Below are 24830 nucleotides of genomic sequence, written 5' to 3' on the forward strand. Positions count from 1 at the left end.
CGAGCAACCCCTGCGGGTGCCGGAGGGCGGCTGGTGCTGCCCCCGGCGGAGGGCGAGACACGTGCCGCCGCCGCGGTGCGGTCAGACTCCGCCGGCAGGGTCCCGCCGCGCCGGGCTGTGCTCGGCCGGGCTGCGCGCGGGCTGTGCGGGCGGCCCCGCCGCGGCACCGGGCGCACGTGGAGGCGGCGGCGGGGCCGTCCCGCCGCGCTGCCCCGGCTCCTGCCGCGGTACCGCTGCCCGGGCCCGGCGGGTGCCCGGGGGCGCCGCCGCACCGGGCTCCCCGCAGCCGAGGAAGGGGCGGGTGGGAGGCGCGGGGGTCGCGCTGTGCCCTGGGATCGGGGCGGTCAGTGCGAATGAGCTGCTGAGCATCTGGATGGGGTGCGGTGAAACGGAACGCTGCCCGCAGCGATGGCCCCGAACTAGAGCACAGCTGGGGTTGTCAATGCTTCTGCCTCCCCTTTGGAAACAGCCTCTGAAAAATGCCCCGAGTAATACTCGTGCGAGGGTCTCTGTCCCCGTTGGACAGGAAACTGAAAATCCGCGTTAACAGTTACATTCTCTTTAAGACCTACCATATATTTTAAAATATTTTCATATTGAAGTAATTTATGCGATTTGCTATACTTCCTCATTTCTGTGATTACAGTACAATAGCGCTGACTGAATCCCATCTGAATGATGGCCTGCACAGACATAAGTAATTTATTTGTAAGTGTCATAGCAGAAAAATGTAAGGTTTCTCAACGGAGGATGCACAGTCAAAATGAGAACTCTGAGTACTGAGAGCTGTAGAGCAGCTTGGGGTTTTTTTGGTACAGTTTCAAGTTTGTTTTCTCAGGATTATTCAGATATGAATATAATTGTAAGCTAGCTAACTTCCTTCCAACTGTTCAGTGTATGAAGAGAATTAATGGCATAAGCCCTGAAAGGTCCAAAATTATCTTGGCGATAACTGCTAACTAATAACTCACTCAAATATAGTATAAAGGGGATGTACTTTAGTACTGAGATGAGAACAGTCTTTTTTGGTACTGATGTCCTTATTGAAAGAGCTAATCCTATTAAATTTGTCAAAGTCAGGATACTTGCTGCTTCAGCAGCCAAGTGACTTTTCAAGTTTAATAATGGTTGACAAGCTCAGTTGCAGATAGTAGAAGAGGGAAGATGTGGCTGAGCTCTGAAAGCAAATAAATAGCAGACAGCAAGATAAAGTTGTAGTCAAAAAACAACAGTTATCTCCATGGCCCTTAAAGCAAGATGAGACAAGAAATTGGCATCTGCAATGTTTCTGTTAATAAAGTTTATTAGAGGAAACAGCATTTTAAGATGAAACATGAGAAAAATTTTAAATTTGAGTATATTATTGGTGTACTGAGTTAAAAATTTAAAGGTTGTTTGCAGTGGAATGAAAGGCAGTGGTGACATGCTCTGGTAATGACTGACTAAACTGCAAATACTACTTCTGTAAGGTATGATAGATAAAACATGAGGAATGTTGTTAGAACTTGCATATGCTAATTCTGTTGCAAGTTATTTCAAGCCAAAGTATAAATAGGCTCCAGCTCTGTTTCATAAGAGGAGAAATGCCGTAATTAACTGGTGATCAAATAAAGTTAATGTGTGCTGTTTGCCACAGGTTGAACTCATGAAGCAGTTGGTGGTTGGACTAGATTTAGCAGACCTCAACACTCATTGGCAAGAACGTGTTTGGCTGAGTGCTGTTGTGGGACTTAAAAGCCACTAGAGAAAGTACCAGACTGGTTGAGGTTCCATGACTTGGCTGTATTTGTAACGAGATTCAGTTTAAATGTAAAGCATTGCTAGATAGGCTTGGAAACAGTTCCTCTATAGATTAGAAAAGAAGTGAAAAATCACTTAAAAATTTTTGGAGCTCAATAACATCATACTTGTTAGAGCAAGAATTTGAGATTATAGAGAACGATTCCTTCTTCTCAACATGTAGGTCTGAGGCTCTCCAGTCTCTTCAGAAGACCATGTCTAATGGATTCAACAAAGGCAATTGTACCACATTTATCCTCTCAAAGTGGCTTCATAGAGGTTTCATGGATACATTTTTAGACCCTTTTGATCTTTTCAGACAAAGGAAAGCAAATATAACTCCCTCACGAGGTGGCAAAGCTGATTGGGTTCAGGAAGGTACACTTGTTTGAAAGCAGTGTAGGATGGCTGGCTTTTGCCACCCAGTGAGCAGCACACAAAGCCCGAGACCCAAACTGGCATTCCCAGCCCAACAATGTGTTGTGCTGACATTCATCTGCTGGGCGGCAGGTTTTGCATTGTCTTTATTGAGGCTTGCAAATCCCTACTACAAACCAATGGGCTTTAGGCAAGGCCATCAATGTGTGCTGCCTTGTTTCGGGCTTCTGACTGCATCTCTGCTGTGTGAAGTAGAATATCATTGTACGTGTGTGAACTGCACTGTTTGGACAGAAAATGGGCTTGCAAAACTGCAAATGGCTTGTCATGGAGTGGCAGCATCAACTTACTGGAAACATCATGAGGTGTTACTTTAGAGGAGAATTACTAAGGATTTGTGTCCTTTTCTATTTGGTTTTGTTAGGGTAGTCTGTGAAAAACACAAGCAGATTCTGTTAGCAGCCTGGTACAGTGATGAAAGAATTTGGACATTTTCTGTAGAAATGTTTGAACTTATATGTACGTGTCTGTATAGAAATAGGCATGTTCATTTTTTCCTTCTGCACACAAACTTGTCAAGTCCCTTGTGCTGCATGATGACCTTCTGGCTGTTCTGCAGCTGCTGTATTGATTGAATAGTCATGACGTGGCTAGTTGTTTGAACAAATCAGTTTATCTAGAAGACAATGTAAGCATTGAGTTTGGCAAATAGTTCATACTAAAAGTAAAAAGTACAGTATTCTTCCTCTTCTGCTATTAGACATCTCTTCATTTTAAGAATAAATTGTCAAATACTCTGTGAATGTTATCAAAAGCAGTCCTTTGTCATTACTGTTCCACTAGATTTTAAAAAGCTTGATACTAGTGGCTGTAAAAAATATTGCTAATTTCATGCATTTTTAATTTTTTTAATAAGCTGACTTTTAATTTAGCTTATTCCTTTATCAATTCTTTATAAATGAAATAAGAGTCTGAATATTTTAAGTTAGCTGTGACTAAGCTTTCAGTTAGAATTTAGTAAATAATTTTTCTTTCTCTTTTATCTCTTGGTTTGGGGTTTGTTTGTTTGTTTTTAATTTCACCTTGCTCCCTATTTGTGTTCATTTCAGTTTTTGTCTTCATGGCTTATAGTTTTCTTACTTTCCTATTTCCTATTTCTGCAAATACAGGTAACATTTTCCATGTTGGTGCTCGTAATGTCCTCAGGTCAAAGAAAGATCTGAAACCCAAGCACTTTGCCGCGTTTGTTCCCAGAATTAAAGCAATAGACTTTTTCTTCAGATGAATATTTAGTCTGCTTTAGAAATCAGACAAATGCTCTTGAGGACACTAGCAACAGACATTGCTAATTTTGTTTTATTTAGGATGTAACAGCAGTTACCTTCCCTTCCAAGCTGTCTTGACAGAAATACATCCAAAACCAGAATAACTTGCAGCATGGAAACTCCTGTGCTCTTACGGTGCGGGCACTGCTTTCCATTGTTCAGATGTGTAACTCTCAAATTACCGTTGTCAAGTGTCTTCACCTGGCCTTTGATGTAATCCTCTGGGATTTTGCACAGCATGTGTCATGTTTCCACGATTTTGTGTTCTTGTTTTGGAGAAGGTTGCTGTGGTGTTTCATCCTTTTAATGAAGTAATTCCTTGCTTTATTGTAGGGAGTGTGTAACCTGAGGAAAAGGAGGTTGTGGGAAGGCTCTTTGTTCTCTGGACCACAGGCTGTCTTTCCTTACTGATGTTACCTGCAGCCCACCTGGCCAGCAGAGTCACACCCGCAGCAGCAGTTTAGACATAACAGCCTTGGCCAATAGCCTGCAGAGAGGGGCAGCTCTGCCTTGCTGGCATAAGTCCTTGCTTCCCTTAAGTCACTGGGACTAGTCCTGTCCCTGAGGGTGCTCGCAAGCTGGATTACCTGGCAGAGAAGAGCCAGTGTAAATAGGCCTATTTCATCTTGAAATGGTGTTTTCCTGAGATTTGAGTCCCTTCTTTTTCAACTAAAGGAACAGTTTGTGTAGGATTACTCACCTCATTGGATCTACTAATATTGCTTATGAACAGACAAGGAAGGTGCCCAGGAACGAGACTTAAATGAATGTAGAATTAGCTGACTATGGTGTTAGTGTAGCAATGTGAAATTCTGTAGCACAAGACCTTGGCTTACTCTGCTGTTGCTAAGGTATATTTCATGTGGAAATCTTGGAAGCAAAATTCTGGCTTGTGATACAAGGTTGTGATATTGAATTTTAGTAGTTACTTACACAGGCATGGTACACAAATATTTCACAAAACCAGTTTCAGAAGCAGGGAATGGGTTGCTATCTAAAGGTCATTAATTACTATTTGCTGACAGTGTATTGGAAAATCTTATCTTCTTGAAAAAAGTAAATTGAATTTGCAGATACAATGTGAACACTATGTTTTTTTCAAGGCTGTTCATTTTTTATTTACATAAATTGATTTTTAAAAATGTATTATTCATATAATGTATAGTAGTAGTACAAAATATTATTATTTATATAATATCAACGCATTTTGTGTGAAGAAGAGAAGTCTTTGGGTATTACTCAGATTTCAGGGAAGGGAAAGGGATTTTTTCCATTTTGAACAGTAATAATAATAGTAATGATGATGATGACGATTTGACCACAGTCAAAGCTGTTCTGCACTTGAAGGATATGGTAAGAAAAAGCTGCTTGCTGGCTTTATGCTACCTTGGGATTTCATTTACAGTGAAAGGTTGTTGTGGGGTTTTCTTCCTTGTACATTCAGTGGTACAAAGCAGTTGTAACTGTTTCAAGGGCTATGCTATTTAATTATAATAAAATAAAAGAAAGTATGGATGTCTGCAGTATGCTGAAGAGTCAGCAGATTTATAGACTTTCCTTTGCTTTCACAGCTGAACACTCTGTGAAGTTACATGAAAAAAATGGGATGATGTCACAGAATTTTAAAAATAATAAAAGATTTTAACACTTTGCAAGTAGAACCCATACAAGCTAAAAATGCATCTTATTTTATGTTGCAAGATATTAAATTCTCTCTGCAGAAAAGTTTCCAAAACAACTGTTATAATAGAATATATTTGCAAGCTCTGCAAAATGCTGTTATTGAAAGAGAATTTGTGGACTTGCTGCTCACTAGTCCCATTTTATAATGTCTGCTGGGGCTATTGCGTAAAAGATCATCCTTCTGTCTTGGAAACAGATGGGCAGCTTATCTAAGATCAACCTTACTTTTGTACTTTGAAGAAATTGAGTGAAAATATGGGGGTTAATAGAGAACTTTTTGTTTACATATTGCAAACTGTAAGATTTATACCAAATGTTTGTGGTGTAAAACATAACACATTAGTCCAAGGTTAAGGCCTAGATTGCCTATCTCTTGGTTGCAAGTTACAAATGTATAATGTGTAGAGTTTCATGGATTACTTCACTAAAGTACAATTTTAAATGTTCTCATACGCCTGCCTGTTATTTTATCAGGTAGGGGTGGAGTTCATTTTGAATTCATAGTGTGCTTGAAAGGAAACATTTTAGTGAAATAACCCAAGGAAGTTGTTTATATACAGAGAGAAACTGACATGGTCATGAAGATTTCTCTCTTGTATACTAACAACAGCGGCCAAGAAAGCACAGTGGTTAGACTGTGTCAGACATTATATATGTAGATAGATACAAAAGCTGTAAATTTCATGTTTCTCTCAGGGATTTCTGAGGCCGGATCACATGTGAAGGCAAGGTCAGCTGCCCCATGCAAGCAGGGGGAGTTTGGAAGGTCAGGAGTGAGGAAGACAAACTCAGACTGCCTGCCCAGCACATACATGGTGGGACTGCAAGTTGAACTCGGGGCACAGGCATTAAGTTCATCTCTGAATGACTATAAGTCATAACTGACCATTTTTCCAGAATACTCTGACTGCTGTTTCTCCACTTCCTTAGACTAGGGTTCGGTCTGGATGTGTAGCAGTTCCCTGGCCAATGACTAAAAGCCCAGTGATAAGTGGTAGTAGGGTAGGTGGTGTCTCGAAGATTTCAGTAGCAGTAGAACCTGTGCGTATGTGATAGCACAGCCAAGATGATTGGCACAGGGAAGAGCTGCAAGCTTATACAGTGCTATTGACTGCTGTTGAGGTGTCATACATGCTATTCCATGAAAAGATGTTAATATTTTTTAGAGAAAATATGCTCAAGTGGTAAAATTTAGAAACATTTGATTGTACCTCATTTGGCCTCTTGCTCTGTAGCTTGCTATTCATAATATGCAGTTGTATGTTGCAAATTACTGTAGATATAGTTCGTGTATACATCTATTTTTCTTTACATATCTTTATGTGCCTGTTAAAATCAGGCAATTATTTATGAGAGAATCTACAACTAGATTTTTTTTAAAAAAAGGTTTTTAATATTTTGAATACAATAATATTTTGATAGAACCAAGAAGACAGCTGCATTCTATAGTTATATACAATAACAAGTTATGTAGCTATTACTATATTTGCTAGTGCTGGGATCCTCCTTCCCCACCTTCTAGGTTACAAAACAGAGTTTTGGCTATTAAGTACTGAAACTGTTAAACTGGACATAATAAATAGTTTAACATGAATCAGAAGATGCAACCATTATGTATGTATGTATTTGCATTTCAATAGAGCTCAGAATCCTCCCTCAGGATTTGAGGACCTCTTACACATTGTGTTACAATAACAGTAAGAGGATGGATGTGTTTCCTACTCTTAGTTTCCTACTCTTAGTTTCCTACTCTTAGTTTCCTACTCTTAGTTTCCTACTCTTATTAGACTTTTCAGGACCCCTGACACAAGTCAATAATGAGAATTTTGTGACAAGTTCAATAAGTGGTGATTATTTTTCGAGTGTCTGATTTAGAGAACCTAGGAGATTTGTCTTACATCAGGTATTGAGCATAATTTTTTCTGTTATTTTCGTGTGACAATGCAGGTCCTTGACCTTCATCAATGTGTCATATTTTGGCATCATCTCCTCTGAGAGGAAAATTAGAAATAGATGGAAAGTTTGGCTTTAATTTTTCTGAGTACAATATTCCCATTTTGTAGATGGAAAGGAAGGGAAACTTCGGACTAATAACCACAGGATTATGAAGTTGTCAAGTTTAAATATTTAGTTAGAGGTGACACAGCAGTACTTAACAACGTGGGATTCATTTTTGGCAAAAACAACCTATTGGCTTCAGTTTCATGAATCAGTGCTTCTGGTGCTAGTAAGTTAACAAAGTAAGTGCCAAATCTGCACAATGTGGCAGTAACTTTGACAGCCAAATGAGGAGTGACGATAGAAACCTGGCTTAAGCGAGGCTTTCTAAACTTTCTGATACGGCAGTTCTGCCAGTGTCAGGCGAATAAGAAAAGGCAGTAAGCAATGCCGGGCTGCCCTTTTCTTCCCGTGTTTCCAGCCTGTGGTCTGGCCGCCTGGGCAGCCGGAGCGCTGCGTTCCACAGGTGGCTGCCAGGCGCTCCGGCAGCCCGGAATGAGGCGATGTGCGCCGGGGCTCGGCAGCCCGGCCCGGCGGCCGCCGCCTGCGGGGGAAGGCAGGCTCCGCAGGGGGTCACTGACCCAAGGCACAGTTAAAGAAAAAGAATGAAAACGCGTTCGTGTCGAGGGTGCAGCGATCGGGTGTCGGGGCGGGCGTCAGCCCGCGGCCAGGACAGAGCCGGGGCGGGGGTGTCCCCTCGGTTCCCACGACCCCGTGACAGCCGAGGGGCAGCGTTGCCAGGGGCTCCGCTGGCCATCTTTACTGTGGGCGGTGCGGCTCGAGCCCCGCACCTCCGCGGGGCTACCGCCGCTAAACTTTTTTTGGTTTTCCTTGGCCAATTGTCACTGTCTCCCACGCTGGCCGCCGGGGCTCGCGGAGGGCAGCAGCAGGAGCTGTGTGGGAGGCGCGCGCTCTCCGCCCGTACCAAAGATGGCGGTCGAGGAGCCCGGGGGTGCCGGGCGGGCGGCACCGCTCGGTACCGGGCGCTGCCGAACCGGGGCGCGGGGCCCGTCGGCAGCGCCCCGCGGCTCCTCGCGCCGCGCGGCCGCCGCGCAGGGCCCGGGCCCGCCCCGCCGGCCTCCCGGCCAATGGCGGGACGCGCGAGCGGGCGGGGCGGGGCGCGCGGTGGGCCGGCCGAGCGCTGCCCGGCGCTCAGTCGCGGCTGAGGCGCGGGCGCCGGGCGGAGAGGTGACGGTGCCGCTGCCAGGGGACTCTGCCGCGGGCGGCCGGGCGGGCGTGGAGCCATGGCCACTCTCAGGTAACGTCGAGCCCCCGCGCAGCGCCCGCAGCACAGCTCCACATCCCGGGGGAAGGGGCGGCGGGTGCTGATGCGCTCCCGCTGGCGGGGCGGAGGCGCCCGGCGCGATGCTCCGCCGCAGCCGGGCTCTTCTCCCCGCTGTGTAATCACCGTGCGGGGCAGCGCGGCTTCGTCCCATCCCTCTCCCTGTGCCGCGAGTTGGTTTGGTGGCTGCACGCCCGCTCCCCTGGGGCGAGGAAGGAGGGAGAGCTGTGCCGCTGCCCCGGCGGCCCCTCAGCCCCGTGGGAACAGCGCTCCCGGGGCGCCGCGATGGCTTCTCGCGGGCAGGTGGGCGCGCCCGGCCGGGGCTCCCGGCGGCACTGGGCAGTGCCGGTTCCCAGCGGCACCGGGAGCGAGAGCCCCGAGCAGCGCCGGGCCGGGCCCGCAGGTGCTCCGCTGATCCGCGGGGCGGTGGCCGGGGGCTGCGTGCGGCGTCGCTCGGCGGCGGTGCCGCTGTCACAGGTAGCGCCTGGGCGTGGGCGGCCGCCGCCCGCCGCGGGGTGCCGCCCGTGGGCGTGGGAGGATGCGTGTCCAGGGGCTCCGGCAGCCGCTTTGGAACCTTAAACCCTCGCTGTAGCTTGCCGTGACTGCAACTAGATTTTAAAAGAATCCCCAATAACGAGAAGAGGGGTGTTAATAGCGGGCTAGGCTCTTGGCAGGCTGTTGGAACTGCGGTGATATCAGCCTGTCAGCAAACCCGGAGGATGACAAACCCCCGTAACTTAACATTCAGTGAAAGGAGTTACTGAGAATAGTTTTTCTCCCCCAAACACTTCATCTCAAGATGGGGTTGTATTGTGAGGTAAATCGGTAGCCTTTGATCGGGCCTTTGGCTGCTAAAGAAATGCTTAATAATTATCAAATTGCCTCTAGAATTCAAGGCCGTTCTCCCATCTCCTCTCTCCACCCTCCAAACTCTGTGTATCAGGTTTCACTCACACCGTTTCTGACCGAGACGGTAACTTTGAAATTGCAATAGTATTTCACTGCTGGGGCTTGTGAAGTTAGTGCAGCTGTGTGAGGAGCTGGGTAGTGGTGGAACAGTTTTTTTCTGCGGCAGCCTTGCTTACATAAGGCCAAAGCTTTTCGGCTTGTTTTCAAAGTTGGAGCCTGTGAGTGTGTCACTTTAGAAAACTACAAAAGTTTCATAATAAATGAAACCTTCACTGAAGATATTCCTCTAAGTCAGTATGTAAATATGTAACTGCTTAGCCAAATATTGTCTTCGCTTAAGACCCACGTCAGGAAAGCATGTAAGCAGTCCAGCAGGCTACCTTATGTGTTTAAGGTCTAAATGCTAAAGTGATTTGCTGACCAGTGATGCAAGAAAATTGTCTGAACTCTGGAAGGATGGGATAATAGTTCTAAGGTACTTCTGTGTTAGATGAGTTACTTACTGATGTAAGTATTGTCCTGCTTGTAATGATGTTACATGGGCATGTGGGATGAGAGAGGGATGCTCTTAGTTAAGAGCTTATAGCTAGTCAAGTGCTATAAATCTGGTACTATTGCTGTTTTGCTTTAACTAAACATAAAAATGACTTTTGGTAAGTTCAAATCTTGTGTTATATGGGGTTTTAAACTGAAACGGATATGCTGAGGACAGGCTTAAAACATGCCTTGTTTTTGCCTTACTTTAAAGGGCATAGTGAAACCCTTTAGAAATACTAATATTTTAGATCTTACAAGACCATCTCTTAAATTTGTAAAAGGAAGACTAGGCACACACCGTGCTGCCATGCGATTGCACACCCAAATGTCTCAGCCATGTTTAAGGCTTTCTGAGTTGCCAGTATCCCAAGGCCCAAAATATTCCTCTGTCTCTGTGCCAGTAGCTAATAATAAGCTTTCACTGATATTTTGATGTTGCTCTTCCACGGAAGTGCGCAGCAGCCTGGGATGATAACAATATTGTGTGATAGTTGGATATAGTGCTGCTAATGCTCAGCAGCCAACTTCAATCAGGACCATATTTTAAAAAATGCCTGCAGCAGTAGAGCATGAGATTGGACACAGCTTTCCAGATCGTTCAGTTGCAGTTAATTTCGTTGGCTTCTTATGAGGTTCAAGGGTAGCTCAGTACTGATGTTTTGCGTTCTTTTTTGTTTATATGTTTGGGTTTGTTGTTTTGTTTTTATCTAGTTTGGTTTCATTTTATCACTTCTGCCACTTGTGATAAGAGTAAGGTGTGAAACACTGGCCATTTGTATAAAATCAGTCATATTAGTAATGTCTGAACAAAACACCTAATTAACAGGTGAAGATTTACTTATACTTAATGAGTTCCATTGCTTGAATTTGTAATTGCAACTCACACTTCATGTAGTCCTAAGTTAAAAGCCAAACTCATAAAATTCGTTGCAGCTTGTCAATAATTAAGAATGTGAATGTGATGTACATCAAAGCTCTCTGTAGTTACTGTTCTGTAGTTTTGCCTGCTAGATGGATGGTGTATGTTCGTCCAAACAACTTTTAGATTTGTACCTCTTATTTCAACATCTTATTTGTAGTTTGGAGCGTAGAAAGTATAAATCTTGTTCATGTATATGTACTCTTTGTGTGTCTGTACGTGTATGCACATAGATGCTGACTGTATAGTCAATGATATGTGCCCTTAATTTGTTCAGGTGAAGGATTTATCACCTGCTTCCTGAAGAACTGATCCAGATGTTCTTTTGCAGTAGGTTAGTTGGGTTAAACAAGAACATCCTTTTTGAATGATCCCAGTACTGCAGGGAAGGAGAAGGGACTGAGGGTAGTCAGGGAGGCAGGGGAATACAAAAGTGTGTTCTGTGGTAGAGATGTGTTCCCAAATAACCTGTGTATTGTGGAATCTCAAACTTCAGGAAATTATTACTGATTCCTCACTATGTTTTATCTCTAGTTGGTTGGAAATAATCACTGAAATTTTAATAACTGCAGATGTCCAGTGTGACTGAACAGCAAACATAAGGCTTCTAAGGTTCAAATCTGCTGTTCAAACAACTTGGTGAGAATATAACCGTTTAATATCTCAATTTTTCACTCTGGAGACTCATAAATTTAGCATTCTCCAGAATCATAAATATTTGGCTTATTTTATGCTTTTACAGAGGCTTATGTGGCTTTACAGAGTATATGAGATTTTTTTTTTTTTTATTTTTACTGAGGATCAACCTGAAACTAAGTAGTTGCTGTACCTCATGTAGTGCCACAAGCAGTGCCATAGTATAACAGTGTGGAAACTTTGCAGCTCCTCCAGAAGGGAAGGGTGATTTGCATTGCACTAAATGTAGCCAGTGTTGGGTTAGTCAGGTTGAACATGCTAACAATTTACACAGTCAAGGCTTCCTCTTTAACAGTAGGACCTTCCAAATTGGTCAGAAAGCTTGTATTAGAAAATGCTGATCACAGTGAGGGATCCCAAAATCAGTTACATTGGAAAAGACCTCTGAGATGGAGTCCAACCACTTAAATACCTGCTTATTGACTTTTAAAAATTTGTGACTTAGACTTTTCTTTAGACTTTTCCCGTTTTGCGCATAAAGGTATTTTTATCAAATACAGTGACAGTTCAGGAAAAATACAACTCCAGTCCCCAGTACAAGTGGAGAGTATGGATTTTTCTTTTTTTTTTCTTTTTTTTTTTTTCTCCAATGGAATGTTAATACATATTTTTAAGCACAGAAGTTCTAATATCTTAGGGCTTAGATAACTTTAACACCTAGGAAGAACCAAAAATGTAGAAATACATTTTAGTTGAAGACACAGAGCTAGAGATTAGTATATGTTATCTTATGTGTTTAGATTATTTGCAAAAATAGATAAACAGTTTATGACACTTAACTTGATTTCTTCAGCAAAATCAATGTTAAATCTACTCAAACTTTTATGTGTTTAAAATGTTGTCAAGTTCTGCTGTCCTACATTTAGTTGTGAGAAACAACTATACTGAATTCGAGCAGAGTTTGCCCAGGAGTTTCAGTGGAATGTTTCTAAACATACATTTACTAATCTAATGCTAGCTACCTTGGCTTTTCAAACTTGATTCCAAATGGTGCCCTACATACAGCCTCTGGAATACTTGAATGGAGATGATAATAAAATATTGTGGGTGAAGGAAGGCTTGGGAACGAGCAGGACTTACATGTGATGTAAAGAGCTGCCTGGATTAAATGGCACCGAAAGTTCTGGTTCCTGCTGCTGCTGACATGGGAGGAGTTTGCACATGTCATTGGCTTCATAGAGCTTCTGCACAAAGTTGCTCTTGTGCTGCTTTGAGCACATTTACCTGCAGGTTCTGTAGCCCACAGCTCATTGAATGTTGGGTAGCTTCTATTCTGCTTTTTCCATTGAACGTGGTAACTTCTTCATAGGCGGTGACCTCAGCATGTCAGCTGTATTTCAGATTTTTTTTTTGTAAGTACAGCTGCTGTTTTCTGGCATACTGACCATTAAAGTGCTGGCTCTTGTCTTATACAGAAGTTATCCATTATATGTTTGTTTGGGGTTTTTTTTAAGTGTAATTATAAATCTATTGATGTGTAGAATTTTACAGCATGTGAGAATCAGGTAAACATTAAGTACAGGAGCATATAGCTTGGGAACAAATCTGCATTCAACACTTGAAAAGTTCTGACTTCATTCATTGTCCTATATACTACTTATGCAACACTTAGGTTTTACAACAGGGTGAATGTTCTGTCTTGTGACTTCGACTGCAATCCCCTTTATCCTTATGTCTCCTGAGCTGTCGTCTGTCTCTCACTCTTCTTGTCTTCTAGCCGGGTGTAACGTATGGGTATGCTATTTCAAACACTGTGCTATTTGTCACACTGACAAAAGTATTTAGCCAGTCTTACAGGTTTTTACTAAGCAGATGTTAACTATTCCAGTTAGGAGCGAGCTGGATTTCTGGCTCCATCTTCCGCAAGCAGCATCAAGCACATGTCTCAAGCAGCATCTTCCACATTTTATTCACAGTGAAATGGGCTCTAATGGATTGTCCTTAAAGCTACAAAAACTAGGATACTTAAAGCATGGTTTGCTGTGTCTTAGTATCAAGGTTATTAATCATGTTTTCCACAGTGCAACATTTGTCACTGTTCTACTGATTGGAGTCCCTCAAGGACAGGCTGCTCCAGCATGGCTCCTTCACAGGGTCACAGGTCCTACCAGGAAACCTGCTCCAGCATGGGCTCCTCTCTCTATGGGTCTGCAGGTCCCTGCCAGGTGGCTGCTCCAGCATGGGCATCTTATGAGGTCCCAGCCCCCTCTCAGGCATCCACCTTTCCCAGCCTGGGTCTCTTGCATGGCTGCAGGGGGATCTCTGCATCCCCGTGGACCTCCATGGGCTGCAGGGGCACATCCTGCTTCACCGTGATCTTCACCAAGGGCTGCAGGGGCACATCCTGCTTCACCATGATCTTCACCAAGGGCTGCAGGGGCACGTCCTGCTTCACCATGATCTTCACCAAGGGCTGCAGGGGCACATCCTGCTTCACTGTGATCTTCACCAAGGGCTGCAGGGGCACATCCTGCTTCACCATGATCTTCACCAAGGGCTGCAGGGGCACATCCTGCTTCACCATGATCTTCACCAAGGGCTGCAGGGGCACATCCTGCTTCACTGTGATCTTCACCATGGGCTGCAGGGGAATCTCAGCTCAGGTGCCTGGAGCACCTCCTGCCCCTCCTTCTCCACTGACCATGGTGTCTGCAGAGCTGTTCTCTCACATGTTCTCACCCTGCTCTTCTCTGGCCTCATTACATCTGCACAATAACTTTTTCCCCCCTTCTTCTGAAATCTGTGATCATCAAGGTGTAACGATCATTTCTAATTAGCCCTGCCTTGGCCAGCAGCATGCCCATCTTGGAGCTACCAGGGATTGGCTCTGCTGGACATGGCAGAAGCTTCTGGTAGCTTCTCACAGAAGCCACCCCTGTAGGCCCCTGGCTACCAAAACCTGGGCAACCTGTATATGTGGTCATACTGAAGGTACCTTTGGTAGCTGGAGCATGGTGTGCCTTGCTGGTTGGAGACAGTAGGTGTTAGTTTGGCAAGGAATGTGATGGGTTTGGATGTAGTTCTAGAGAACAGCTGCATTCACTCCTACTTGACACTAGGCCACATAGCTAATCCTTTGGTATTACTGCATTATCACCCAAGTACATGCTATTCAGGAAAATGTAACACATGGTTTCTGAATTAATCTAAAAAAAGAGGTTAAAGCTATCTGTCTCAGGAATACTGTTTACAGTAATTTTGATATCTTTTTTCTACATGAGAGAAGTGAATGTCAAATTGCTTAAAAAGTACATCCAATGTACCAATAGACAGCTACACTGTTTAAAATGGCTGACAATGCAGAATCCGTAGTCTCTTTGTTTCAGTTTAGTAGAACAGACTTAAATTGTTAATTATTTGTTGGTACCCAGCAACTGAGAGGTTTTAGTGAAATTCGTATTACTCTGGTGTGATGCTTCCATGTCTAAAATTTGGTATTACAACTTGAATGTCATCCTTTAAAACTCCAGAACATGGCATGCAGCTTAAATTCTTTATCTGAGTAAGTGACAGTTTAACAGAATAATCTGTGTATTGCTCAAAGATCACTGTGGGATGGTAGTTCACTCAAATTTGATTCTGTGTATATGCCAGGTCACAGTGTATTTACTGTGCTGGGCAAAATGTGTATTCTTTTGTTTTTCTCTCTAATAAAGTCTTTACATGTACTAGAAACAATAAACCAGTGCCAAACTAACATGAAATACTTGATTCTCTTACAGTGAAAATGTCCTGTTTGGAATGGGAAATCCTCTGCTTGATATCTGTGCAGTTGTGGACAAGGACTTCCTTGACAAGTAAGGCTGGATATCTTTTTTTTTTTCATGTCAGTTTTGTTTCCAGAATTATGCCTATAAATAAATGGTGGCCTACCTGCCTGTATAATGCTGTGTTTAGGCTGATCTCTGGGATTCTGGCCTTGTGCTGGAAGTAGCCAGTATTTGTCATTTGATTGTTCTTGCTCTCTGAAACTGTGGTGGTGTTATCTATGAAAACCTTCTGTGTTTTCATATGTTGTTTCATCAATTTATTCTAGGGTCCTCATGCTGTCTTTGTTAGTCTTTAATTGGAAGGAATCATCAATTTCAGTAAGATTTAGGTAGCTCTTGTATGAATCTTCATGTACTACTTTTGATTTACTATGAACTGTACTCTTCTTCAGTGATGTCTATGGGGTAAATAGGCCATTTCTGTAACACACCATAAAAGTTGTGCAAATACACCTTTAAAAAAAAATATACCCGTTTATCAGTAAGGAACAGGACTGCTTCTTATCAGGTTGTCTATTATCTTGCTTAAGCCTACTTGTTATACTACCATCCATATAACCATATTGCTGGATTGCCTAATTGTCATTAAGCTTACTTGTTCTTGAATCAGCTTAGACATCTGTCTTTTCCAGAGGTGTAAAATACAATTGCTCTTTTAAATCTTTCTGCTTGAGCTCCATTTTTATTGCTGTTGCCACTTCTTCTCTGCTTTGTAAGTTGATTTGATCTTTCAGAGTGCTTGCAATTTTTTTCTTTAATTTTTCAAGTGTTAATAATTTTTTTTTCTAATAGTTCTTTATTTTGTTAATGGAAATGTTGCATCAAAACTAAATTTTGCATCATCAAATAAGGAATGGGTGCAGAGTTTTTATTTTTGAATGTGTATTGTCAGCCACAAATATTTTGTTCTGCAGCTTTTAATAGCAATAATTTGGCATTAATATTTCATCACTCATATTTTATCATAAGATTTGTTTAAGTAAGAGCCTCTGTGTTGTAAGCTGGAAACAAAAGACACGAATGTAATGGATTGTGTCAAATTCAAACACCTGGAACTTTAGAAATCAGGTCTATGTCTTGAATATTAAAAAAAGTGAATTAATCTGGTGTAATTCTGTGCCTCATGTTTCCACTGAAATAACTTGAAAGCCAGTTTCTAAAAATTAGTAACGCCCTTCTCCCAACCCAACAATACTCCCCAACTAATCCTTATAAATTGCTGACATAAAAGAGATGATGGGATCTCTACTGCAGCACTGAAATCCTTCAGGAGTGCATTGTGCTTTTCACTGGATGTGATGTGATGTGCAGAATTTAATTTAATTTAAAAATTAGAAGTCTTATGTATTCAAATTTGAGTCCTGTCAGACAAATTAAATTATGTGCTGGAGCAGCACATGCTCTGTGAGCATTGCTTTACTGCCAGGATGCATTTGTGGGGTGTTGCATTATTGAAAGCCATAAGCAGTGTTCCCCCAGCAGTTTCACAGGAGCCTGCTGATGGTGTGATAGCTCTGGTAATGACCTCAAAACTGAGGAGCTTGTTTAGCTTCTCCTGCACCTGATTTGATATCCCTCTCCCTGTTTGTCAGGGTATGCAGAGAAGTCCGTTTAACAAACCAAAAAGAGCGTTTCTACTCCAGGTCCAACTACCTTTTGCAACACTTTCTGAAACGGGGATCAGATCCCATCCTTCCCAGCTTGTGAAGAGAGATAAAATAGAAAATGGAGCTGTAGAGCAACTGCTGGAATAAAGTTATCTAGTCAAATGCTGCAGGGAGGTGCAAGAGCATAGACGTTTCAGGACTGTGAAACATTTGAAAGAGAAATTGTTGATCATTGTAATTTCTCTTTTTTTCAAGCAAGACCTGCACCCATCTCTAGCCATGTAGTGTCAGCTTTTGGTATCTTGGCAACCTTGAGTCTGTTTCTCACCTCTTCTGCTGGGTGGGAATGTTTAATGGTGTTGTCAGGCCAGCAGGGCTCTGACTTGAGAAGGTAGCTTAGGCAAACAAGAAAAGTTTAGGTAAACACACATAAAAATTTTATACATTTAATTTTTACAGTGTTTTTGTTACTTTATCCACCTCTTGTACAGTCAGTTTTAAGAATTCCTTTGTTCAGAATAAAGGACTTGATGTTGCAAGTTTAATCAATATATATTGTCAATGAAATAAGAGTATTGAGTCCTGTAAACAGCTTATTTTTGTAGCTTCTCTTAAGAAAGTGCAAACTGAAGCAGCATAAAGAAGTATAGAACATGGCCTTTTTAACAATATTTAATTGGCCTACAATGCATGTTAGAAATAAACCTGAAAATAAATATATAATGCAGTCCCCTTGCAGATTCTAAACAGTTTCCTGCCCTGTAATACTGGTTTGAGGAACTGAGCAGTGTTGGAGGGCTCGGTGGGTATTTTTGGCTTGGGTTAGCACAACCCTGATACTTGGCTTTCAAAGTGGATTTTGGTTTAATCTGATCTCCAAAGTCTTTTGCTCTCTAGACAAGTTTTGGAGGGCTTTAAGCCTTTTCTAGGCGAGGCAGTTTTAATTTATATCACAACAGAATTTGACCATGCCCATCTGAGCTTTTCAGACCATATCAGCAGTCTGGCATTACCTGAGCCAGAGAAGCTTTAGCCTCTGTTGTGATTTCTGGGTCCCATTTCTTGCCTCTCTTCAGGGAGACAATCTGGAAAAGTGCTAGCAGCTTTGATGGCACTGTTGAAAACTGGTGATACCACAAACCACTTTAGTTTCTGTTTACAGAGCTGGAAAGAAGTCTTAAAATAAATATAGTCCACCATATGTCTTTGGGTATTTTTAGTATCTGCATGAAAGAAATATCAGAAATGTGATTTTGTTTTGGTTTTTTGTCTGCATCAACTCCATTACCTAAGAGTATTTTTGTTTAATTTATCAAGATATGGACACTTACTCAAAGAGCAAGTATCTTCTTAGGGGTGAGAGGGGAAGGAATAGAAGAAGAATTAATGCATTGTGGGTGAATTGCTAACTATAGCTATGCTAATCTATGAAAATAACTTTGCTAACAGGTATTCATTAAAGCTTTTGGTGTACTCACTTCTACCTATGACATTTAACAGGAATGATTCTTCTACCTTTTAACTCCAAAAGGCATTTAAAAATAACTTAATCTACACTACTTACATTAAACTCTGCTAAAATGGGCAAAGAAATTCTGATTAACATGCCAATAACATTTTAAGACTAAACTCAGTATTGCTGACTCCTGTAAATACTCCAATGTCCTGCTGTTAAAATCTGGGGGTTGCATGTGTTTCATTGCTCTCCCTAGAGCGCTCTGTTTTGCAAATATTCAGTTTTTGACACTGAATTTAGCTTACCTAGTTGTAGTTAATTTTTAGGTTATAGAGAGCTGGGCACTACTTGTCACCTCAGGTGCACTTCAGTGGTTAAGAAATGTGTGTTCATGGTATGGTTAAATCTTCTCTTGCTGGGTCTATGAGCTGAGGAGGAGAAGAGAATCAATGTTGACAAATCGACATTGACAGGACTATTGTGCCAGTCCTGAAACTTCCCAGTATGTGGAACCTTGTATCTTCCCTGACTGATCAGAGCGAAGGCAAGGAAAATATCTGTAATTGCCAGCATCTGGAAAAGCATGGAAATATCCTTCAGCCTATGCTCTTAAAAAGGAGTGGAGATATAGGGGAAAATTAGGATATATGTTTTATTTATCACAGCAAGTTTCAAGAATCATATTGCTGTATTTCACTCTAATTTCTGGGCTCTTGACCAGAGCCATGATCTCATGAGTTGAGGTATGTTTACTACTTGGGCTGGCAAATTCCATTATAGTTAAAACCTGCAGACTATTTTGTCACCATCATGGTCCAGGATTACAAGTTTCTGTGTGATTACTTGTTGGTTGTCCAAGCAGACAAGTATTTTTCTCTTTAGGTCTTCTTTTTTTTCCCCCCTTAAATTAGGGTCTGTGGCAATCTTTGCACAAGTTAATTTAGAATGCTCAGCGTTGGAATTTTTATAACTTTCATGCCCTCTACCATCTGTTCCTTAGTTCTCTTCCCTGCCTTTTCTGGTGTAAATACAAACTATCTTTAAATCAAGAAGTGGGTTTATTTTCTTTTTCCTCTTCACTGGAAAGAACAGGTTTGAAGAAATAGGGAAGGAAGAATGAATGGGGTCTTTGGAGTGGTGGTAACCACTGAAAAGACTTGCAGTGAAGGAAGAAATGCTGTCATTGTGATCCATAATTTCACAAGTATGGATGTGGATCTCCTGCAGTGTGCTACCAACTTAACTGTAGCACTGGAAGTGGTTGGGTCATTCCTGGAGATGCCAAGATGTGTGAGCGTCCTTTACCTTTCCTCACTGCAGAGTACTGGCAGGAGGTGATGGGTTAGTTGAGCACAAACTATTGTGCTAGAACAGCATTAACATCTGGTAAATTAAACATTCTTGTGTGAAGCTATTTTAGTGTTTGCTGTGATGAAAGTAAGAAGATACACATATTTGATCCCTTTTCCAGTCTTGTGGAAATGTGGATTATAAATTAAGAAAAAGTTTGTGAAGCAGCTTCAGTTGACAATTACGAAAAACTTGTGCTTACTTGTGTTAAATTTAGGTTAGTCTGTATGAACTGTGGCTTGTGTTATTCTCAGCTTTTTCAGTTTGTTACCTTTGCTCCTGTCTAACAGAAGCCTTTGTAGCTTCCCATAGAAAAAAAAAAACATCAAAAGACCATTCATCCAGTTAACTCTCATGAAGTGGCCAAGGGTCTAAATAGCTTTTATACAACCAGAGGTAATTCTCTATTCACCAAACTCAGCTTCAATGCAAAACAAACCCTTCCCCAAAAACTCATGCTGAAGTGAGCTTGAAAAATGAGAAGAACAAATGGCAATTCTGTACTTGGAAGTTGCAGTATCCAGGAATGCAGAGCCTGCAAACATGGGCTTTGCTGCTTTTTTAAGTGGGGACCCCCTACCCCTTTCAGACTTGCAGCCTTTTCAGTTTCATTAATGTGTTAACTTAGATTCTGTGCTTCTTCAGCCCTTGGGAGAGGTTAATGGGTTTTTGTATTGCTTTGAGCTAGGAGTTGTGTTACCTGTTGTCCTGGTTTTGGCTGAGACAGGGTTAATTCTCTTTCTAGTAGGTGTTGCAGTGCTGTGTGTTTTGGATTTAGTGTGTACAGTCTGTACAGTGATGAAGGTATGTAAAGTACATGGTAAAAACTTTAAAATCTCCCAGAAAATTTGGCCTGAGATCTCCCTGAAAAATACAAAATTTTTGTATTTTCTTCCCCTTGCAGATGATAATTTGGTGTATGATGTTCCATTGTTTCAGTAATTCTTGGGAAAGATTAATCCTGAATGTATTTGTTGCATCGGCTCATCTGGCAGAGGCCGAATAGCTGAGTGCTATATTATTACCTTGTGGTTTTAGTTGTATCTGTAGAAGTCCATTTAATTAGTCACAAGGTCTGAACATAGAACATGCTTGAAACTGTTGAGCCCAATTGCATCATCTGACTGCTGATAAATGGTAAAAATTCCAGTGTTTGCTTGCAAAAACTTAGAATGATGATAGCTGTCTTAAGAAGGTCCTCTTCATACTAATATGTCTATAAATTTGGTAGTATTCCTGACAACATAATCAAAGCTTTCTACAGCCCTAATGCTTTCTCCTAGTGCATTTAGTTAAATATGTAGTTTACATGTGTGAAAGATTTTAGTTATGCTCCATTAGGAAAGGCTGTTTGAAAAATCTACTATGGAGTAACAGTGTTGCATGGAGAGCTGAAGTTTTCAGGGTATATAGGGCTTGAGCAGTGTTTATAGAGGAGCTTGTCATTATGTATTTACCTGTAAAATAGAATGTAAGATGTTCACAAATGGGAAATATTCCACTCTTCTCTTTATTGTATGTTTTCACTTTTGAAAAAGTACTTGTTTAGTAATGAACTGTAAATCATGAATTATTCTTTTATTTTTCCCATTCATCAGAAGACTTACAGATTTAATGCATGTCAGTAGAATGTCTATTTAATGGACTAATTGTATTCTTTAGAATAACCTTAAGCACATGACAGATACACACACACACAGAGCTTATCTGTATTTTCCCTTTGCTTACAAGTAAAAATTTGTTTAACAAAACTTTGTGTCTTGCATTACACGGCAAATGAGGAAAGAATGGGTTCAATTTGCATCTTTAATGCAAACAAGAAGCTTTAAGTGGAAGTGATCTATGAATTAACAAAGTGTCTCTGGTTTTAATTAGGCAATAATATTAAATGAAAAGACCCTTGCTGATGATATCTTTGATGGAAAAAGCTGGGTCTTGTCAGTAAAGAACCAGAATCCATCTTAAACTCAATGGTAAAACTTTCTCTTTGAAAGTGTTACTTGCTTTTTCTACTGAGAAACCTTGCATATTAGAGTTTCCAGATGGCACAATTACTAGATAGATTTTTATTTAGGATACAGTAAACAAACATTGTGATTCATGTTCTGGATATGGTTTCAGGCATTATTTTAATTACAGATTTCTAAGATATGATTTTAATATTGTTTTCCATTCCTGTCCTGCTTGTCCAATCCAAAATTTTCAATGGCATAGTACAGATTAGAGGAGTTTTTTCTGCTCCAGTAATAAAGTGTAGCTGGTTGATCACTTGTGACTTGAAGAATAAAAAAGCCCAGTCAAAAAGTAGCAATTATTTTACATAGTCTCAGTTTTTTTACTCTAAATGAAATTGATCTGTTGTCTTTTGGAAAAGATGGCTTTTTAATGATAACATTTTGGTTGGAATATTTTCATCTTACTAAAAACTTCAGTTTCAAAAAAAATGAGATATTTAAGTAAATTATAATGCTCATTACTACTTGATTAGTTTTGCTTCATTCAGGTGAGGCAATATGCAATCTCAACAGGTTTTCTTCCCATGTTACATTTATCAAGAAGAGAAAGACTTGTCCTTCCTTTTGAAATTGAATACTGTTAACATTTCTTGTTAGTAACTTGCTATTACATCAGGCTATTCCTGAGCAAAGTGCAGGTACCACAGCAGTGTTACAGGTAACTAACTGTAAGCTAAGGTGTGAGGTGCTTATGCCACTGAAGATCCCTGACCCTGTGCCTCTGCTCTTCGGCACAGAACCCTGCCCAGGCCTGCTCTGTGTTGTGCTCTCCTTGTCCTGCTCCTTTTGGAGGAAAAAAAAGGAACTGTTTCCCTTGTGGTCTCTGCTATAGCCACAGGGAAAGGGTGGAGGCAGCCCATCTTCCTCTTAATTACTGGTGTTCTTGTTTCCCCGTAGCCAAGAGCTGGAGTAGGGTAAACTAGCTGTTTGAGTGTTGTTTTATGTTATTTTTGTCAGGGCAGAATCATCAATATTCCAAGTTACTGGAGATCTTTTTGTATTGTAGACTTCAGAATGTTACAAAGCCTGCAGTTCCCTTATAAATTTAGAGTAAATGCAGAGCTGGGGAAAGACTATTTTCATTTTACAAACCCTTGATTCCTCTCTTCAATGTGTTAGCATACAAATTATTTTCATTTTTTAGTTTTACTTGAGACTTGTGGGTATATGGCAGTGGCTAAACAATTTTTGGTGATTATTTTAGCAGATTGTCCCAGTAAATTTTTTTCCTTTTATTTCTTTCCTTGTTTTGTGACAAGCAAAAGTGATTAAGTTTCAATGTAAGAATCTGAGGTGCACAGGACAAGGTGTGAAGGGGAGCAAATCTGTCTAACGTGACAAGCTGTACCAAGTGAACACTAGCATGAAGCCACAGAAGTACAAACATTACCAGGAACATTTTTTCAGTTCTCGTATTATTGAAGCTATTTCCTTCTTCAGTCTTGAGGCTGGGTTTTAGTCTTTTTATATAACAGAAACTTCCCACTGGTAGGAAGGTAGGCAATAAAGATTACTTGACATTAGGCTGTCACTGTAGTCTGGAAGTGTACAGTCAACTTCCTCCATTAGAGATTAAACTATACCCAAATTCACTTCCAGACCACTCCAAGGAAAGGCTGCATGCAGTCTCACCTTGGAATATTAAGTTAAGCCTGGTGTCCTATGTGGCTTCAGGCTAGCATACCTGTTCTGGTCTGTGTTGACACAAGAACTACAGTTACAAATGTAAATCTTCTGATTTCTGCCATTCATATTTCCCAGTAAAAGCGAAAAAGTGTTCCAGAATCTCACATGTCTCCTATACAATTTATTTTGTATAGTTACTGTGTAGACAAGAGATCAAAGACCTTCCCCAAATATGATTGCAATAACTCCCATTTTTGCCAGAATATGTTCCAGTGTGTTTCACTGAAGCTGTTTTGAAATGTGCTTGTGATGTTATGTGTGGCAGTGTTAAACAGCAGCCAAAGTTCCAAACAGAATCCTCAGGGCGTGTCAAGTTCTGTATGTAATTCTACAACCAGTCCTGAGACAAAACACTCACCTGGGCCTAAAGTGACAGGAACTGCCCAAATACCTGTTTCCTCTGCCAGACCCTTGCATGTCTGGACTTGATGCTGCAGGTCCCACTGTGGGTGAAGAATTTAATATATACTGAGCAGTGGCCATGTCTTGAGGCAAAAAGGAGGAACAGTTCTTCTCAGAAAGAGTAATTGCAGTTCCTGGTATGCACCAGTGGCAGCAGAGCAAGGACTTAATCTCTCAAGAACACTGCCCTACATCTCCATCTTGGTATTGCTCATTCATTTCTCAGGATAAAATCAAAATTTTCAGTGCAGTAAAAAAGCTTTCTCTGCCATTTTCCCCATGCTACTTTTTGCTAGAAAGCTGATGACTATATTGGCTTGGATATGTTCTTTGAGCATGGCTGAAATTTCACAGCTGTAACATTTGTCTGTAGCTTTCTGTTTGCTGTAAACAGTGTTAAAATAATTTGTAGAGAAGGCAAATTAAGGTAAGTGAATTCCCTGACAATTACTATTTAAATTTCTGTAAGCTGGACTATCCTGTATTAAGCCCTTGGGTGCAGAGACAGGTGATGAGAGAGATGCAGCTTTTAGACAGCACTGAGACTCATTTAGGTTGCAGCAATAATATGAATTAGTACTTCAGCCTAGCCTGTCACAAGCAGAAGCACATTGATAAAGTTGTCTAACAGGAAAATGGAATACATTTTAAACTATATTTTTTTAAGAAAGAAGAGAGGTTTTAACTGATATGTAAGACTTGCTGTTAGTTTCCTTATAATTTCTAAATAGGAACAATGTGTATTTTATTAAATAGGATGCACCAGTCTTTTTCTGTCTCTCTATGAATGACGACAAGGTCCATTCTTAGCATTTTGAAGACAGTTAAATATTTAATATCAATCAAGATTTAATTCAGTCTCAGAACTTTCAGTTCCTTCCTTTTGGAGGATTTTGTTGCTTAAAGGTAATATTCTGGACTGACTTGTGGTTTGTGAGTTCGTCACTGACGAATAAATGACTTTTGCTCTGTCTTAATTGATTTTTATTGATGTGGCATGTATTGCTTTGTACTAGAGACACTAAAATAATTGTATTT

The 24830-nt window shown here is 41.2% G+C and overlaps 1 protein-coding gene across 2 annotated transcripts in view; it reads left to right on the forward strand.

Moving 5' to 3' along the window:
• The window catches only part of ADK (adenosine kinase), a 268379-nt gene that overhangs the window by 164 nt on the left and 243385 nt on the right, over window positions 1-24830 (forward strand). The window contains exons 1-2 of one of the 2 annotated variants that reach the window (XM_054637304.2): window positions 8270-8421; window positions 15229-15303. In XM_054637304.2, coding sequence (XP_054493279.1) covers window positions 8408-8421; window positions 15229-15303 — 89 coding nt within the window. In that variant the 5' untranslated portion in view covers window positions 8270-8407. Of the gene's footprint in view, window positions 1-8269; window positions 8422-15228; window positions 15304-24830 lie in introns of those variants that run through there. The other variant, XM_054637303.2, reaches the window with a different exon arrangement.

Source organism: Agelaius phoeniceus, chromosome 9 (assembly GCF_051311805.1).
Source record: "Agelaius phoeniceus isolate bAgePho1 chromosome 9, bAgePho1.hap1, whole genome shotgun sequence".
Lineage (NCBI taxonomy): Eukaryota > Metazoa > Chordata > Aves > Passeriformes > Icteridae > Agelaius > Agelaius phoeniceus.